The 20,032-nt window shown below is 31.7% G+C and overlaps 1 protein-coding gene across 1 annotated transcript; it reads left to right on the forward strand.

Moving 5' to 3' along the window:
• The first annotated feature begins 5,585 nt into the window (after positions 1–5,585).
• Positions 5,586–11,587, forward strand: LOC122719575 (leucine-rich repeat-containing protein 24-like). Its single transcript, XM_043945513.1, has 2 exons — positions 5,586–6,562; positions 10,387–11,587. Exons 1-2 carry the CDS (start codon positions 5,586–5,588, stop codon positions 11,585–11,587), a joined length of 2,178 nt encoding a protein of 725 aa, XP_043801448.1.
• The last annotated feature ends 8,445 nt before the right edge of the window (positions 11,588–20,032 follow it).

The raw sequence follows: 20,032 nt of genomic DNA on the forward strand, positions 1-20,032 counted from the left end.
AATATGACCAAATGGAATTGAAATAGAGACTTGCTTTATTTTTCAAATATGCTTTTATTTTATCATATGCATTTAAAAATATAATATTTAATAATATATTATAACCAACAATTTCTATAAATTTTATGTTTATTTTGATCTTTAGAATCGATCCTACTAAAAAGGTTTTACGAATATATCAAATACAATTCTCTTATTACTACGATATTACACTTAATCAACTGGCGATCGCCCGAGCGTTGGCGATAATACCCGAATTTGACCGAGAATTTGACCAACAGATGCCAACGATGCGATAGCACACTGTTTTGTTCTATGTTCAAGGATAACCGATAGTTTACCGAACGACGAAGCACGAGCATATCATAGGTCGAAAAATAGTTTCTAAAAGGATTAATTTCTCGTTTATGCGGCAAGTTTGCCTGCAACGCGATACAAGTTCTCTCTCTTTACTCGCGTCTTCCACTTTCAAACTTCTATAGTTACACACTTTCTTACTCTTGGTGAGCCTTTCCTCTTCCCTGAAGCCATCTCGCCAAGATTTTCCAAGTTTTCTACAGCCAATGCGGGTCAGATTTTTCCATAAAATACGCTCGATAAAGGAAGCGGGAATCCAGTCCTCCTCGCAGATCCCTGATCGCATTTTTACGACCGAAAGAGAGAAAGAGAGAGAGTTAATGTTTTGCAAATTCGATCGGATAATCCGCCTTCTGCCTGAGATTTCCAGGTTGCGAGCTTGCCGCATAATAGAAATTGAATTCCATGTAACATGCAACGATACTATTCCAGGAAACGAGTCTTGAAAATTGTAGTATTGTCTTTATCGTTTGGCTATTTTGGTAATTTACACGATTTAACACGAGAGTGAATCGAGCTCTGTAGTGCATAACGTGAAGAAATCTTATGAAAAAGATTTAAGCATTGCGGATAGTCATAGTTATCGATCGAAGAAAAATATACGATTCTCTTTTGACATTTTTCATTTGTAGAATTTGATAATGGTCTATTAAATAATGTAGATTATGAATAAAAAATAAGAAATAGGAAAGAATCTCTGAAGAATTTTAGATAATCAAAATAATTTCATTTAGCATGTTTCTCTAATATCTTCTATGTTAAAAAGATATATTGAAATTGTTATTGAATTATTGCATGTTAACATAAATATTTTTATTTTCTTCCACTATAAATTATTTAAATAAATTTAAAATTCTTATTCTATAGAAAATATATTTCTTTATTTATTTATTTTGCATAAGAAAATGCTTTTAAGATGCACTAGAGTGAAATAAAAATGTAAGAGTAAAATTTTTTTCGTTATTCATAACTTCTAATAGCAAACAAAAACTCTTAAAATAGTTTCTATATCTTCTATTTTATAATAATATTTAAATTGTTATTTGAGTTTAATGAACAAATTTTGTAAAACATCACGAATTTAAAAATTATTATTTTCATTGATTTTATAAATTATTTTTCACTAATTTAAAAATAATTCAATATTTATTTTGAAAAAAAGAATTTCTTTCTATATAAATAATCGAATTATGCAATAATTACAAATAATTTATGTTTATTTTATAAAAATCATTTTATATATTCATTTTAAAATATCAATAAATTTATAACAGAAATCTAAGTTATAAAAAAATAGAAGAATTTATAATATAATAAAAATACAAATTAAAAAATTAAAATATTTTATTTAACAAAATAAAATATTAAAACTTTTAAAAAATATGTTTGTAATCACATTAAAAATTAATTTTACAAAATATCATACTTTTTATATATTATTTAAATATTAAAGAAAAATTTCTACATCATCTAAAAAATTAATTTTATAGATAATTTTATCTATTATTCATACATTTATATATTACTTAAATCTAAGGCATTAAAAGAAAATTTTTTCAACAAAAATAATCGTATAATTTTAATTTTTCTCAAGCTACTAATACACACATCAAAGAAAATCCTTTCTCTAATTCATCAAATCCAGCAATTACAAGACTAACTTCGCCTTCAAGTTAAACCCCTTAATCCATCCATCGCTCATAACACAAAATTCGTTCGATATTTCGACAAGAATTCCATCACAACAAATCCTTTGATCGATCATCGGCTAGTCTTAGATGGATAATAAAACATTTAGAACGAGATTGAGATGGGTTCCCTTGCAAAGCACGTCGCAGGCGTAACGCGACAATCGCTCGATCGAAAATTCGTTGCTCGAGATGAATCGATTACAGCATTCCGTGTCAATTTACGATCCATCGTTTGCGGTTCTCAAAATCGAAGGGTTCACCTTCGAAGAAATTGTAGAGAACCTCTTGTATCAAAATTAACGACACGTCCGCCATAATATAATTTCCAAGTGTATCGTGTATCTAAGCGGTTAAATGTCGATGATGGTGTTATACGACTATTAGTATGCGTCCCTATTCCTTGTTCAAAATGTAACGCGAGATCGAACGATTATGAACAGGCGGTGCGTCAACTATGAAACAGTATCAACACCGATCTGTGGAAACATCAAATGTGAAGTTATATTCTGAATTTCCAAGTTATATACAAATGAAATCGATGTTTCTTTGTGCTTTCTTTGTTAATCATTCGAGAATAATTGAATAAAATTCTAATTAATCCTTTCACTATTTGTGACTCGTATAATTATCCTCAACGTCAAATATATTATTATTCAAATTTCTTAGAAAATGTAATTTGAACTTTATAAAAAAAGAAAAAAAAAATTTATGATCGTTTTCTTATATCTTTTATAATTGTTAATATTATGTATACGAAAATACAATTGATTTATATGTAATATTATTTTTTATATATAAATAAATAATATTTTATATTATTTATGATATTCAATGGAACGATATTATTTTTTGAGTTCTTATAAAAGTATTTAAAAATTTTATTTTCACGTTTTATATTAGAATAAGAAAACTGATCGAAAGATTTAGTGTAAGCAATAATATCTAATCATTGGATACGTCGATAAAATACATTTAATTATATCTATTCATTGCTAAACAAATAATACGTAATTAAATTAAATAATTTTGAAGTAATTTTGAATATATTTGAATATATTTTTTTATAATTTTGAATATTGAATAAAGCGTTTTTTAAAAAAATAATATTAGTTATGATATTTTAGTTACGATATTAAATGTTTAAGTATAATAATATTTAATAATATTTGCATACAAATTTCGTGACTGGATACAAAAATAATAAAAAGAGGAAAAATATATTGACTTTATATGAATGAATCGCTGTAAATTTAAAATTCTTTTAAAGTTTTTTTCAAAGATTCAGTGCTGCATAAAATTTCTTTTTATTTAGTCAAAAATATAATAAAATTATGTATTATCTAATGTTTAATATTTAGAAATATTTAAATTCACTCAAAGTTTTCAGAAATCTTATCATCTATATTTTTTCTTTGAAATTTTCTTCTAAATTAATAATTAATAATTAATATCTTAATCGAATAAATAAAATAAATTCTGTTTTTCTGAATTATTTAACAATTTTTTCTTTTTTCTTTTTTTTTTAATTTCTTTTTTCATATTATATATATTATTATATACAGAATATTAACATATAGAATATCAGCTTTATATGAATAGGAATAAAATAAAATTGTGGCAAAGATTTTTACAGATATCTATGTATTATAAATTTATTTATATTTTATATATTATACGTTTATATTTTTCTTGAAAGAATAATCAAAAAAATATATCTTTCACATATCATTGAATTTTTAAACAATGGAATATTTAAATAATAAAATTGTGTAACAAATCTTAGAATATTGAAGATTTTATTTATTTCTATTTCAGCCAATAAATCTTAATAATTCCATTAAATGCATATAATAAAATTTAAGATATAAAATTTATACGATTAACAATTTTCTTAAATTTCTTACTATAAAAATATATTAATATATATAAATATAATTTTGTCGAGTATAAAAGATTAAAAAAATTTTTCTGCTTTTTATATCGTTGGACAACATTATGAACTTGAAGCTCGTAAATTGATAAACAGAATGAGATGATTTCGAGAGAATAGCCTTAATGGAACTTTCTGACCTAATTTTTGGCTCGTTCATTGCAAGCTCATAAATTTTGCACAATGATGAACATGCTAACCTCATCGTTTTAAAAAGCGTGAATATGCACATGAGAGGAGCATGAGCGTTTATTTACGAAGAGCATGTTCACAGAGAATAGGTTCTCTAAAATGAAACGTATTACGAAGTCACGATAATTTAGTGAAAACCTATATCATGTGAAAGGAAAAATTACGATAATTAACTATTATAGCTCTTTCAAATGGATAGAATATTTTATTATCTAACTTAAAAAAATTTAAAGGCTTGAATAAGTAGTTTTTAAAATAATTGATAAAAAGAAATTTAAATAGATCATGAAAAATTAAATATAGAAATATGTTTTCAAGTACAGATTCAAGATGATTCCAAAATTTTTCCAAGAATATATATATATATATATATATATATATTCATCTTGTGTTTGGATGATTAATTATTCAATAATCAATATTCTATTTTGTAAAAAAATCTAAAATTATAAATAAAAATAATAGAAGAAAATTTTGATAAAACACACTTTATAATTTATGCTTTTTAAGAGCAGTTTTAAAGTTGAATTTATCAATTAATAATCCTATATTATTAAGTTAATATATGTTATGCAAAGGAAAAGGAAAAAAATTGTATAAATCCATTTTTATTAAATTTTTGTTTTTCATTTAGATTGGCAGTTAAAAGAAATTGATTTAATATTAAAATTAGAAAAATGAAAAACTTGAGTTTCAAAATATACAACAAAATATACTTCTATTTAATTTTGATTAATCAGAATTAAAATTGATCAACTTAACTAAGGCCAATTTTAAAACACTATATAAATAGTAATGATTGATGATCAATTGCAAGATAAAAATGGCCAAAACGTTATTGTATATCTTGAAATATATTAAATTTTTCTTTATTTTGATATATTATATAACATTCTCTTTAAAAGTTGGGCTTTTATTATATTTTCAATAAAAAGACTTGCTGCGAATTTTCATTGTCCTTAACATTCCGTCAAATTTTTATTGTAAAAGCATTTAAATATTTGACTAAAATGTCACTTATATAGTAAATTAAGAACCTATGAATAAGTATCTCAAAATTTTTTCAGATTTTTTTTTTTTAACAATTAAGAATCAAATTACAGGAAATGAAAAACATAAAGATTCGATCGAATTTTTCTCTTTTTCTCAAAAACGTTCATTCGTTTAGAAGAAATGTACTAATAAATTCGTATTAAACTCAATTGAACATTGTTGTTTCAGAGTGGGAATCGGAAAAAGACCTGACATACTCATCGAGAGACCACCCATCCCATCCTCGAGCTCAAGAAGATCTCAAAGATGCTGCAGGCGAGAGAAAGCTAAGGTGAAAGCTCGCGCACGAGATAAAAGCGTGAAACGAGATCGAGTACATAAGATGAGATAGAAAGGAGGATCTCGGGGAAACGGAACGCACCATGTGCTCGAGCATGCGAGCATGGTGGTGGAGAGGGACACTTCTCGGCACTATGATGCTGTTATCATGGACGTCCTCATTGGTGGAGGGCTGCCCGAGCATGTGCACGTGCAAATGGAAAAGCGGTAAAGAGTGGGTGGAGTGCGCCAACAGGGACCTGAAGGGGCTGCCTCAGGGCGCCAGGGAGGAGACCCAGGTGTTGGATCTGTCGAACAATCATCTGGTCAGTCTGCTTCCAGAGTGCTTTCACGTTCTGGGTCTGATCAATCTGCAGAGGCTCTACCTGGGTAGATCGCACATCAGTCGTATTGCGTCGAGAGCTTTCGTCGGCCTGGTGGGTCTGGTTGAGTTGGACCTCTCCGAGAACCTGATCGAGGAGATACCGACCGAGACCTTTCCATCCTACTCGAATCTGATGAAACTGTTGCTGAACGGGAACCCTGTAAGGGAGATCCGTCGAGGAGCGTTCCAGCATCTGGTCCATCTGACCAACCTGGAATTGAGCCAGTGTCGAATAGAGAACGTGGAGCAAGGAGCGTTCGACGGCCTACACCAACTCGAGTGGCTGCGACTAGATGGCAATCGGTTGACCCGGGTACCCGATCTCACGTTGCCTCTAGGAGGTAACCTTAGGGGGCTCACGCTGCACAACAATCCCTGGCTGTGCGATTGTCGTCTGCAGGCCACCCAGGCTTGGCTCAAGGAGTCGGCACCGGCTGCCCCTCAAGAGTCCGAGCCAGTCTGCGACTCTCCACCGAAACTTCGGGGTAAACAGATCAAGGAGGTGAAGTTGAACGAGCTCGCTTGCCTGCCGCAGATCGAGCTCCAGGATCAGATCGAGGCCTATGAGGGGGACAATGTCACTCTCAAGTGTGACGTCTATGCTGTGCCGGCTGCCAAACTCACTTGGTGGTTTAACGGAGAGTTGTGTGAACTGCAGAACGAGAACGATTCTGCTTCGTCTTCGGCTTATCCTCGGTGAGTATATTCCGCGGAATATTTTATCTCGAGATTGTTCCTGTGTTGGGTAAGAAGGTAAGGGAATGCGAGAATATTTTATATTGCTTTGCATCTTGACTAAAATCCTACAAGTTGTTATTTTCTATCCTTACTTTCAATTTCTTTCATCACGTTCGCATTATCCTGTTCTCTTTTCTTCGATCAAAATCATTCAAATAAAATTTGAGTCATTTAGATCACTCAAATTCATGATTATCTACGTCATTCAAATTATTAATTTTAACAAATTTTCCACCAAGTTTGACAGAATGGAGTCAAAATCTTCGTATTTCATTCTTAAATTCATTCGACAGTGATTCTCAACTTGCTTTTATTTTTAATGATTTTTTTTAATTACTTCACACAAAAAAATTGTAATTTTTTTAAATTGTGGAGAATTCATCTTATATGGAGCATTTAGATATAAGCATTGGCATATTACAGAAGAATATCATAACTTAAAAAAGATTGAAAAATATTATTTTATCGTAATTTAACATTTTATTTTTTATTCAATATGCACGTACACATCATTCACGTTGAATTAAATTATTTCAATAATTCAATATATTTCAATAATATTTTGTTTCAAATTCTTAAGGTAAATAAGTATTCTTAATATGAAATCAATGCATCAAAATACAATATCCACTGAAATAATATTTCCGCTAAACGATCTGAATATTCATTCCGAATATCATATTATGGACAAAACGATAACAATAACGGTCGAATTGGCAAACCACGAAGAATATTAAAATTTCCTACGGAAATATAATCCTGGCTACTTCTTCTCGTCGATGGAAGTATGATAAATGGCTCTCGTATAGGATCGTTTGCAACCTAAATAAAACGTCGATAAATATCTCAACCTGTCGATGTGTTACTTTCTCATGAATTTAAATAAAATACCTATAAATAAAGGAAATACGTAATATATTAAAATAAAAATAGTAAATAAAAAAAAATAGTAAATAAATAAAATAAATAAAAGATTTATAAATTATTTTTATTGATGTATAAAATATGTAAAAAATTAATAAATATTAATGAAAAAAATTAATGATTGAATAATTTTGTTTCTTCATGATTTTTAGAAAAGAATAAAGATATTGAAATAACTGGCCATCTAACGTTGGATTTGAATTAAGTTAAATATATAGATAAGTTAATATATAGGTATATATATAGCTAACATATAGATAAATATATTAATTTTTTAAATTTTTTCAAATTTACTGCAATCTATTTAGCAATTTCCAAATATTGTAATTATTGGACTGTAAAATTTTATGTAAAATTTAAATATATTTAAAAATATATAGGATATATATAATATATTTATAATAAAATAATAAAATATTGAAAATGTATCATATTATGATATTTAAAAGATGAAATGAATCTTCATTTCAAATTTTGTTTACTTGTATTTTTATTTTTATAAAAATTTTCATTTGCATAAATTACTAAATATTTTATAGTCTAATAATTGCAAATATATTTAAATGACAAATATTTCTTTATAAAAAGAGGAAAGAGAAAATATACTTTCTAACTATATTTTATTTTAATTTAATTTTTAAGATAGATACCACCTTTCAAAAAACGACAAATTACATTATATTAATTTTCTTAGTTTCTTTTTTAATATTATATATATATTCTAAATTTTTATATTTCCTATTTTATATACAAAAGCATTCGAATATTCTTCTAATCTTACAGAAAAGTGTATAAAATAAAAAATCTATATTTTAATAGAAGTTCGTGTGTATAAGCATAATGGATTATACATATATGGAACATTCTTTTTTAAAAAAAATTTTCTCTCTTTTATAATTTATCCTCAAAGTTTCAGCATTTTTTCATGTTTTAAATATGGTTTTACCTGGAAATATTTTTTATAGAGAGCACTAAAATCTGAATTTTATAGACATATTTAAAATTTTCCTGTGTCATAAATTAATATTTTAAAAAAACGTAAAAGAATATTAAAACTATATAATGATCTATTTCACTTTGTTAAATTGATACCTTGCTAAAAATTCACATATAAAATCTTAATATTCATTGTATCGTGTATTAATTACAAACGATTTTTTCAGAATATTTAAATCTAACATATCAAGTCACATATTTATCTCGAATACTTTCCATTGTGAATCGCTATATAATACATCATAAAAAAATGTTCGAAAGAAATCCTATTAAAATTCGTGAGAAAATAACACATCGACAAAATTTGAAAGGAAATCAGTCGGCAGTCTTATTATCGAGATCGTTGGCGAAAATTGCATTCCGAACAAACTTTGCTGCAGTCGTTCGTTCGTTTTCGCGTCAAATTTCATCTGAGCTCTTCCGAAAGACGCCCGTCACGGTCGTTAATCACGAAAGTATTCTAATTAACGACGCCACCGCTGGTGGCGCAAGCGAGAATTTTTACCGACATCTCAGTGAAATTTCAAAGGTTTGTTCGTATGAATTTTTCAGCGTTTCAAAGATTATAATTGTCCGATGACGCATCACACGAAGTGTCTAGTTCACGTAACTATTAAAGAAATTTCTACTTCGTTAATAATCCGATTTGCACGTGATGCATAATGTTTTGATATAGAAAAGAAAAATGAAACATTTCAATGTATGTGATTTACAAATTCATATAGGATAATAGTAAGGGAAGATAGATTTCATCAGAGAGCGAAATTTAATTTAAATAATAATTTAGAAATGATTATTTGAAATAACGCTTTGTATTGTTTGACAAGTAAAATGTATTTTAATTGGACAATTAAAAAGAAAGATAAGAACGAGATAAGAAAATAAATAATATATATTAAGAAATTAGTTATTTTCATCAAAATCAAGTAATTTATTTCATGAAACATTATTAAAAAATTAAAACATTAAAAAATTATTTAATTGAGAACATATTTATTTACTTTTCCCACGAAATACTTCTTATTAAATATTATTTCATTTGAAATATTTATATCATTTTGAAACTTAATTATTTCTTAATTAATTTTAAAATATAATTAGAGTAATGTTATTTAAAAAAATTCTTAAAATGTTCAAGTTTGAAATTTACTGTTTATAACTTTTGTTGCATTTATCGTTGTGACATTAAAATTATTTTAATACAAATTTCTTTGTAGTTTTTCATAGAAAATAATAGTGTATATCGATTAATATATTTAAAAAAAATATACGATTCCATTTAAAAACCATTTAAAAAGTTTCACACTCGTATATCTTCTATATACTTACCCACTTACAAAAAAATTAATAATGAATCCATATTGAAATTCGCAATAACTAATTTACGTTATTTGAAGCTATCGTATTGCAAGATTCGTTCTATATCTACTTAGTATTGCGCAATATCGAGAACGAAAGATTAAAAGATAGAAATTAAAGTCGAACATGGAACGCGGCTCAAAGAACGGCTGTACAGAAGCTTGCGTACAGTTTTCAAAAGCGCGAGCATTTAATGAATCTCGTCTCGAATTAAGTGGGTACGTTGCCGATACCCGGGAGGAACTTTTGAGGTCATTCACCATCGCGGCGAACCGTTAAAAGCGCATAAAAATCCCGTATCTCGAAGTTTAACGCCTGAATTCCCGTTTCAATTCCAGTAAAGAAAACCATTGTTAACGATTGGTACACGATTCTGATTTCAAATTATATGAACCGTCTTTGGAATGAAATTCAATCACGGCGAAAGATTAACTTCCATTTTCTTATATATATATAAATCCCTGTTTTCACGTTTTCGATCAAATTCCACAATCTCGTTCCAGGTACGTCTACAGGCAGCGTGGTGGAACGAATATGAGCAGCGCCCTTCTTCTCTACTCCGTCGAGACCCTGAACGAGGGGACGTACACGTGCATAGCCGAGAACGGGGCGGGCTCAGCCGAGGCGAATCTATCGTTGCGAGTGTTGTTCCAGGAGAGAATAACGATTGAACCGCCCAACGATCACTTGAGGTCGGGCTACGTGGTCGCCGTGGCTGCGGGCGTCCTTTTGGGCATCCTGTTCGCTCTCGCCTCCCTCATAGGCAGCATAGTGTTCTGCGTTCGCAAACGTCGCCGCGACCGCAAGAGAAACTCGAAAGCCTTGGTCTCGCAGAACAAATCCATCATGCCTATTACCAAAGACACGACAACCAGTTTGCCTTGCAGGAAGGGTAACGGTAGCCTGATCGGGCTCGAACATCAACAGATGGTTTCGTATACCGAACGGGAGATGAGCAGAGCCGCGACTCTCGAGCGCAGGGAGCACAGGAACGTGGAGGAGCCTTATTGCAGCCCGGTGTCAAAGTATCTGACCGAACCCGATCTGATAAACGAGGTCCCGGAGACGACCGACGTGGGATACGGCCAATTGTACAGACACCAGCCGGGCGAGAGACAGATTCTGGAATACGACTCCGGCTACCCGTTGCAACCCGACCTGCGCCCATCCAACATCCCCCAGCTTAGCTATCTCGATCAAGACGGTTACCCGCTCAACTTCGGCCTACCCAAAATCCCGTTCAGCGCGGCGAGCACGCTGCCTCGTTTGAGGCAAAGGATGCCAGTAGAGGGCACCGCTGTCGCGCCACCGGCCAGGTACTCGAGGGAGGCGGAGTTCTTGGCCAGGTCGCCGGGATACGACCCTGTCCTCCCCAGAACTGATACCAGATACACAGCAGAGGGATATCCTTATCCGGCCCAGCAGCAGCAGCCGCAGCCGATTCAACCGGTCGAGCAGCCTATCCAACAGCAGCTGCCAGTTTCCCCGGTGTCCCCAGTCGCCGTGTTCCCCGAGGTGCCGTTCATCCCTTCGCCACCAGCCGCGTACAGGGGCGAGACCACGCCGCTCTCGCCTAGATCACTGTTGAGCAAAACTGCTCGAGAGGCTGCTGCGGCCGCGGCCGCCAGGGCGGAGGACCTTCAGCCGCCTCATCACCCGGAAAGCCCTGACGAGGGCTACGTCGGGGACGCTATGGACGTCTAAGTTTTAACTACGGGTCGGAAGAAAGGGCTGAGGATTGGGACGAGATCAAGTATAGTGAGTGGAAGTTTGAATGAAGCGTGGAGATGACTGGTCGGATCGTTTGATGGCTCAGTTTCAGGATTATCGTCGTTCTCGAGAGAGAGAGAGAGAGAAAAGGAGAAAGCGATCTTTCGTGCACACGTGAAACGAGGAGGGAATTATTGGTATATATGTAGGTTTCGGACGAATTAATTCGAGGAAAACATGGACACGGACATGATTGGTGGAACAAGAAGTCTGGGAGAGCACGACAAGATCCTCTCTCATCCAAGAGAATAGATATGAGATTCCAAATGCCGGTTGAGCAGGAACAAAACTCGTAATGGATTAATCAGGTGCGTGGCTTTCCGGATCACGTGCTCTATGGATAATAATTTCTTGTCAAGGACAGATGTGTGGTTCGAAGGAAAGGACAGTTGATCAAGTTCTCTTCCTCGTTGAACGAATAAGGGATTGCTTGAATTTGGAAACATATTTTTCACGTCATAATGTGCATTTTCCTTTTCCGTTTCGTGCTCGAAAATTCAAGCCGAGAAACTTTCTCTCGAGATTGTACGAATTCGATTAGCCACGAGAGATCCAGAAATGGAAAAAGAAGCCACCCATTTTTGTGGAGTGAGAAAATAATCGATGTGGATCCTTTCGCGAATAAGGGAATTTTTGGATATACTTTCGAAATGGTGTGTCGCGAAACCTCGCCTTGTAATGGAATTTTCCGGGATACGTGGAGAGGAATCGAATTTTCGAAGAGCTTATAGGAACGCAAACAAACCGCCACGTGGGTGGAATTTTGAAAATCGGATTGGAGTTGCGGTTCGATCGAATCAAATCTGTCCACGTGGCCGTTTGCGCTCGTGTTATTACGATCTGTCTATGACTTGGATCCTAGTGCAAATTGGAAACATTCCTGGGGTGAAAAGATAATTTGCTCGGTCGGTAACAGTGAAATCGACTATGCGAAAATCACACGTTTGATCGTGCGTGAATGAAATAGTTGAGTGAAATAGTTGAGTGAAATAGTTGAGTGAAAGAATGTATATACGTAAGAGGCAAGTGCGCGTCTAAGTGTTGTGTAAACGAAAAGAATTTGATGAAAGAAATGAAAAAAAAAGTGGAAGAAGAAGTGAAACGGGTACAAAATGGAGTACCACTCTTAAAACCTTAAGAATATTCTTTTGCTAACAAAGATAAATTCTTTACGTTGGTGAAATTGCACGTCTTTCATCTAAAAAGTAAGATGCAAATGCGTAGAATACGGACTCGTTTCGACTGAAAGCGGTAAGACGAGAACAAAGAAAAACGAGGAAAGGAAACGAGAATACGTTTACCCGTGTTACGAGTTTGTAGAAAACTCGTTCGATATCTGCTCAAGTTCATACTTTCATCCGGATCACCCAACCACACCTTCCACACTTCTTCCCCCCGGTCATCCTTCCTTTTTTTTACACTAATCGATCTATTAATACCGTTATCGAAGTTTATTGCTCGCCGGTTTCGCGAGAACTCTTTGTCACGGAAAGTTAAGCAATTCTGCCGTAGTGATAATAATGTTAACTCGGTGTTTAAGACTGGTGAGTTTATGAGATGGCTGAAATTAAAGAGAGAAAGAAAGAGAGAGAGAGAGAGAGAGAAAGAGAGAGAGCCATCGTGGGCGTTGCCTAGCCCGATGTACAGAACCGTTATGAACCGTACATGATATATATGTATAAATTCGTACATCAATTTACACAGACATATACAAACACAAACGTATACTGTAAAAATGACGAATTGGCTAGGTGACACTTTCGGCCAATATTCGTGCCTATTTTTATGAACGTGCCCGGATCTATCGGAATGTCAGATCCGCGTTTCCTTGCCTAGTCAACTTGTCATGTCTGCACAGTACATGAATATCCCCTAAACAGGGAATGATATATTATATATAAATATATATACATATACGAATATATAGATATAAATATGTGGAGATGAGGATTGATCGAAATACTTGGACAAGCAAGAGTAGATATTTTTTAAGGATGTCTAAGACGAGCCTCTAAGACATGCGACCAACCAGCCGCTACGTCTCCTCACTTTGTATTCGTTATCGAATGTGCGTAATCGTCGTGTAACTGAGTTTTAAGAGTTCGATCGGGTCGCTTCGCGATACTCGTTGAATAGGAATCAGGTAATTAAGCTAACTTTTCATTAACCTGAAAACGTTATTAAGAGTCGATAAGTTTTGGTATATAGGATCCATTGGTTATCATTTCATCGCTAAAGTGCATTATTGATCACGTTTGGGAAATATAAAATAATGGTATATTACTGTTTGGTGTTCGAAAATAGTTTTGAATAAATAATTTTTGAAATAAAGAATAAAATTTAATTAAATTTACATTTAATTATATTTAAATAAAATATAATTTTGGATCCTTGTTTGATTTATAAATATGTAGTATTTGAATTATATATTTATTCAACGCGAGTTTGAAATTATTAATTGAAATAAATATTTTCTTTATTTTAGTGAAATTCTATTTTGATCGTATTTTAAAATTCTTTGCCAAAATAATTGATTGATTAATATCTATTAAAAATCTATTAAAAATTTTGTCTATTAATTGAAATAACATATATCTTTTTCTTTGTTAAATAATAATCGCAAATATAATATTTTAAATCAAAATCTAAATATATAATCTAGAAATATTATTTCAAATAAATATTTTCCATAAATGTATCTATCACATATTGTTTTATTTCAACGAAACTATTTCAAACACTAATTTCAATAAATCTATTAAACTCGAAACACCTTACATTATAGACCGAATTATGTAACGCGACTAATGACCAGCAGCAGTCGATACTCGTTAATAACAACAATGTATACAAACAATCTCTGCTATAGTAATCTATTGATTTCCATTGGTTTCGATTACCAAAGTCAAACATTGGTCGCGATTAATATTTGGATGGGTGACCGTTTGAAAATACTATATTACTTACATATTATTGATGGTTCCAGAACATCTTAAATCTAAATTTCTCCTAAAAAATTTTGCAATCAGAGTTTAATCAAATTCTGCTGGTGATTAATTATTAACAAAATATAAACAATATCTTTAAAAGAAATAATCGTAAAATTTTTCATCACGATTCAATATTCATCTTTAAAAAAAAGAAAATTTCAAATGTTTTCAAAAAGATATCTCACCGTGTATCGCGAAGCAAACTGCATATTGGCCAAGCGAAATAAAAGCCGATTTATCTAGGTACTAAACGAAAATCGACCGTTCCTTAAAGGAATCATCTTCTCCATCGCGTGTAGCGGAGATGCGCGATGACCAAGCGTTTAATAAAAGAAAAAAAACCGTTAATATAGCATATTAGGATTACGAATTACGATAAGCAAAAATGGAACTGCCGAATGCGGCGGCCGAAGGGGGATGTGCAGATAATCTCAGAGTCGAATAGAACACGAAACACGAAAAAAAAAGAGGAAGAAAAAAAGCAATCAATGGTCGATTCTAAAAGATCGTGAACGCAACTGCTTCTGCCCCTCCTTTCTACCTTGTCAATCATCAGTCGATTCACAGATGAACGGTGTATTTGCTTTACGGTCTGCCAAGAATCGAACCTCCTCCACGTGTGCCTCTATAGTTTCCTCGAAGCGTGCGAGATTCACCGCGCGATTCGCCACAAAAATGGCGAGCGCATCGAACGTGAAACGCTTCGAATTCTTCTGAGCTCGCTCATGGCAAATTCTATGGCTCCTCGAATTTTTCGTTCGATACGTCGCTCCCTCAAAAGATTCTCCGCGTCTCATCGACGAAAAATCCTCGAATCGTGACATGCATACGTATACACATACTCATATAGAACACGATATATATACAAACACGCATTCGAGTTTGAATCAGTGTTAGTGATGTTTTACAGGGTATACAGGGTGAAAGGATTGAGGAAACTTAGTTAGATGTGACAATAGGAAATGATATTTGAGATCAGTGATGTAGAATTCAAAAGGGGAAATCTTGTTTTGATATTCACTTCAATGTGAAGATATTCTAGATTGTACAAAGGAAATCAAGTTGAAATCATTGTTGGATTAATAGAATTTTTTAGATATTGGCATCAATTCAAATCATTAAACTCGAAATATTAACATGTTCAGTCCGGATGGCTGTTGAAAAAGGAGTACAATTGGAATGCAAAGGATTATAAATTATTCATTGGGAAGAAATAAAGATAAGAATGAAATGTCGTTCAGGATTATAATATATGCAGCAGAATTTCTCAATCTATGAAACGAAAAATGTTGAGTCGTTTCTGTTTTAAATAATATATCGAATTAGATTCAAATATATATATATATATATATGTATATATATGTATAAATTGTGTAATGTAATATATAAATATTTTTTTAAATTTTTTCAATTTTCAAAAATTTATTTTGAATTTAAATGCATGGCCTTAATTTCAAACTATAATTATATATTACAAATATCACAAAATCCTCTTTCAGAGATCAATGATTGTATTAACTTTTTTTTAATTAAATACTTATTTTTTAGTGCATAATAATTTTTTTAATTTTGATGATATGACATTTTTTTTAAAAGATTGAAAACCGCTGATTCATATAATGAACAATAAGATGTTCTTAAAAATTATATTGTTATAAAAATTTGAATCTCCATACAATTATATGACAAATGTTTTGGATTATGTAACAAAAAAGTTCAGAATTATTAGTATACATAGTGATAGAACATAATGACTATTAACAAAATTAGATTTTATCATCAAAATAATTATTTGAGTATTAAAATAAAGAAATTAATAGAAACATATTTAGTCATTTTTTTTATTTGAAATTCTAAGATATAATATCAATTTTACATAATTACTATATAATTGGAACGACATTTATCAGTGATTAATAAAAAAGTTTTAAGTGATCCAGATTGAACATATTAAAGAAAATCAATCTACACTCATTTTCTGTCTTTGATTTGATATTTTAAATAAATAGAAATTGTCAAAAAAGTGGCTTATAAAAAAAAGAATATGTGAAAAATAATACTAATTCTCATAATTCTTTCATGTCTGCAAATTATATGTGTACAATGATTCTTAATATTTTGGTTAATTTTTAACACGATATATAAACTATATAACTATATATAACTATTATTGAATTTTATTATTTTTAATACAATTACACATCAATTACAAAAATTATTTTTTAACACAATTTCTTGTTCTCTCTTCTTTAATAATAGACATTAAAATAAGAGCAAAATTTATTGCAAAAATATTCGAACAATAAACAAGTTACATAAATTTTATATTTATGTTTACAAATACTGATGATAGAATCAATTGAATATAATGAATATGCAACGAACAAACTATGATTTGATGTATATTAATTAGAATCACTGTACTAATATAAACATACCATCAGATATTAAATCTTCACCAACAAACTTGTTCCCTTATTATTATTCTATCATCAGAAATTCTATAGAGCCATGTTTTCTCTATTTTTAACTATATCTAACAGTATTTCGATATGACACTGCCAAATGTCTCATTCCTCGTGCTCTCTCTCGAATATGGTTTTTATCTACATCTTTTTAAATACAAATTCCAAATCTATATCTTTATCTAAAATATAAATAAGAATGTCATACAAATTTTTACATTGAAAATTTTGAACAAGAAATAAAGGATATATTGTACCATAGGGTTTAAGGTTAGATTAGCTTAGAGACGTAATAATGGTTGGCTTAACTTGGTTTGATTTGACTTTGGCTTTTCAAACATTCGAAATTCAAGTTTGAAAACAATTACAATTATAAAACGTTTATGAGTCTATTATTACGTTTGGTTGCACTCCTAAATCAACCTAATCTTAAAATAATACAATACAATAATGAAAAATAATATAACAATATAACTGTATGGCTATGACATGAATCACGATATTAATTATATTTTACAATTTAATTTTTGCTTATAACTAGGATTGTCAAGAAATTTCTTTAAAAACATTTTACGAGAGAAATTATAGCATTGATTATAATCTACGGTCTACATATATGTTCACGAAATACATTGTATAACGATTTTAATCTGTTCTTCCTCTAATATCCCTCATTAGTAGTACGTCATCATCACATTTTTCCTATCTCTAACAACCTTACCAACGAATTAGTTTACCATCAACTCTGAATCGCAATCGCAAAAAGGATTCGTATCCACCCATTTTTCATTTCCACGTTCTCCACGCTTTCTTTTTGACGCGTTCACAAACCATCAAATAAATTGCCAGCGTCAAATCACGTTTATCGGCTGGTTGAACGATCGAAAAAAAAAGAAAAAAAAAAAAAGGAAAAAGATTCCGGACGAAAGTCTCGATAGAGAATTTCCCGACGATATATCAAACGTAATAATTTGCATCCGTACGCTGTGCACGCAGGACGGCAATAAAATTTTCAAGAGAAAAAATCGCCGCTGCCCGGCCACGGACAAGCCGTAATTCACAACTGCGAGAGGGCCGCTTTTGAGTTATGACACGGTCCAGATTATTTGACACGCCCCATGCACGGAATTAGGTTTACGATCTTTCCAGGACCACGTCTCGTTTTCCTGTCCCCGTTTATATCAAGAGCGTGTGTTGTATCTCGCTATTTTCCACTCTCGTCTCTCATCTTCCATCCTTCTATTTTTCAATTTTTTTTTTCTTTTTTCACTCTATTGCAACGCGCAATGCGTTCGTGAGAGCTCTTATCGCGGATTCTCTTGATTTTTCCGCCTCGATGTTGCGTGAGATGAATCTGTTATACGTTTTCCAGATTATTTTGACGCGCTCTTTTTTTTTTTTTTTTTTTGTAAATAGCTTTTATCGCGTGTTATAACTCGTGAAATCATGAAAATCGATCTTCGATAATCGAAGATGAATTTATTGTTCGTAACGCGACAATCAAGGGAAGGGGGCACGGGGGGAGGAAAGAATGAATGGGGAGAGATTTCTTCCGATCTCGACTCTCTACTGTATAGAGCGAAATTTTGCTCGTTTATATTTAATGGAATTTAATTTCCTATTTTCGAGGCATTCTCCTCATTTTATCGTTCGTTCTACCTTTTCCCAATTTCGCTTCTGACGAGATATTAGGCAAACATTTCAAATTTTAAATTTCTATTTGGCTCGTAGGTTTTTTTTCTCCTTTTTTTCTTTTTTTTTTTTTTTTTTTTCATTTTTGTACCAAAACCAACTTCCAGCTATTACATTCCTCGTGGGATATTTTCGCAGAACCAGCGTCAAACTTTGCCTAGAAAATATTGAACGTTCACATATGCACGAGAAAGGGAGAGAATTTCCCGGTTCCATTTTTTTGCAACGAACAACAGGTGGCTGTGACTCAAAAGCGGATCGAAACGCAAAATACAACTTGATATAGAGATAGAGCAACGACATTACGAAGTAAAATAAATTCAAGTTACGTTGATCAAAATTATTATTAGCATGAATAACTAGAATTGGAAAATATATATTATTGATGATAGTTTATGATTTACTTTTAAACTGTAAATTCTCAATTAATAATCCAATTTTCATGGTTAATAACAATAATAATCATAATTATGTTTGTCAATAATTTTAGCGTTGTTCGATTCATCGATTCTCATTCGATCATCAAAGTCCAATTACGCGAATCGCGATCATAATTTGGATGGGTGCCGCTTAAGAAGAAATATCATGTGTTTGTTTTGATGACATTCTTGGAATTCACTTTAATCTTTTATTTTTATGATAATAAAAGTCGAATTAAACAATTAATAACATTCTCGAGAATTCTTGATGTTTGTATAAAGTATATCATTATTTTTTCACATAAAACATTGTGTTATGAATCAATTCAAAACGATTTATTAAATTAATGGCATTAAGCATGAAACTTTTGAAATATCATTTCAGATCGTTTTAAAAATATCAATATTCATTGTAAAAGATATTTCAACATCGATCAGTTGATGATAGAATATAAAGATAGATTTTCGGTCTCTTCATCGACAAACAAAACTACTCTGTACAAAAATAGGATAGTTTTGTTCAGTCATGATGTCACAATGATATTTGTTGGTATCCCACTGGTGAAAGAATTATCTTGTAGAAAAGTCTAACCACGGAGATTATTCTCATCCTCGGGGACGACCTTTGGAACGTTCAGAAAAGCGAGTTTAAACGAGTTACAAGCGAGAGAGAATACAGTGGAAACGTGTTCGACGAGACCATGGTTATTTGGGATTTTCCGAGTTCCATAAATCCCTGCAGAGATTGGTTGACTAGAGTAAAACGAAACATAAAAAGACAAAAAAAGTCTGTTTTATCATTCATGATTTTTA

This window comes from Apis laboriosa, unplaced genomic scaffold (genome assembly GCF_014066325.1).
Source record: "Apis laboriosa isolate Shangri-la unplaced genomic scaffold, ASM1406632v1 scaffold84_cov144, whole genome shotgun sequence".
Taxonomy (NCBI): domain Eukaryota; kingdom Metazoa; phylum Arthropoda; class Insecta; order Hymenoptera; family Apidae; genus Apis; species Apis laboriosa.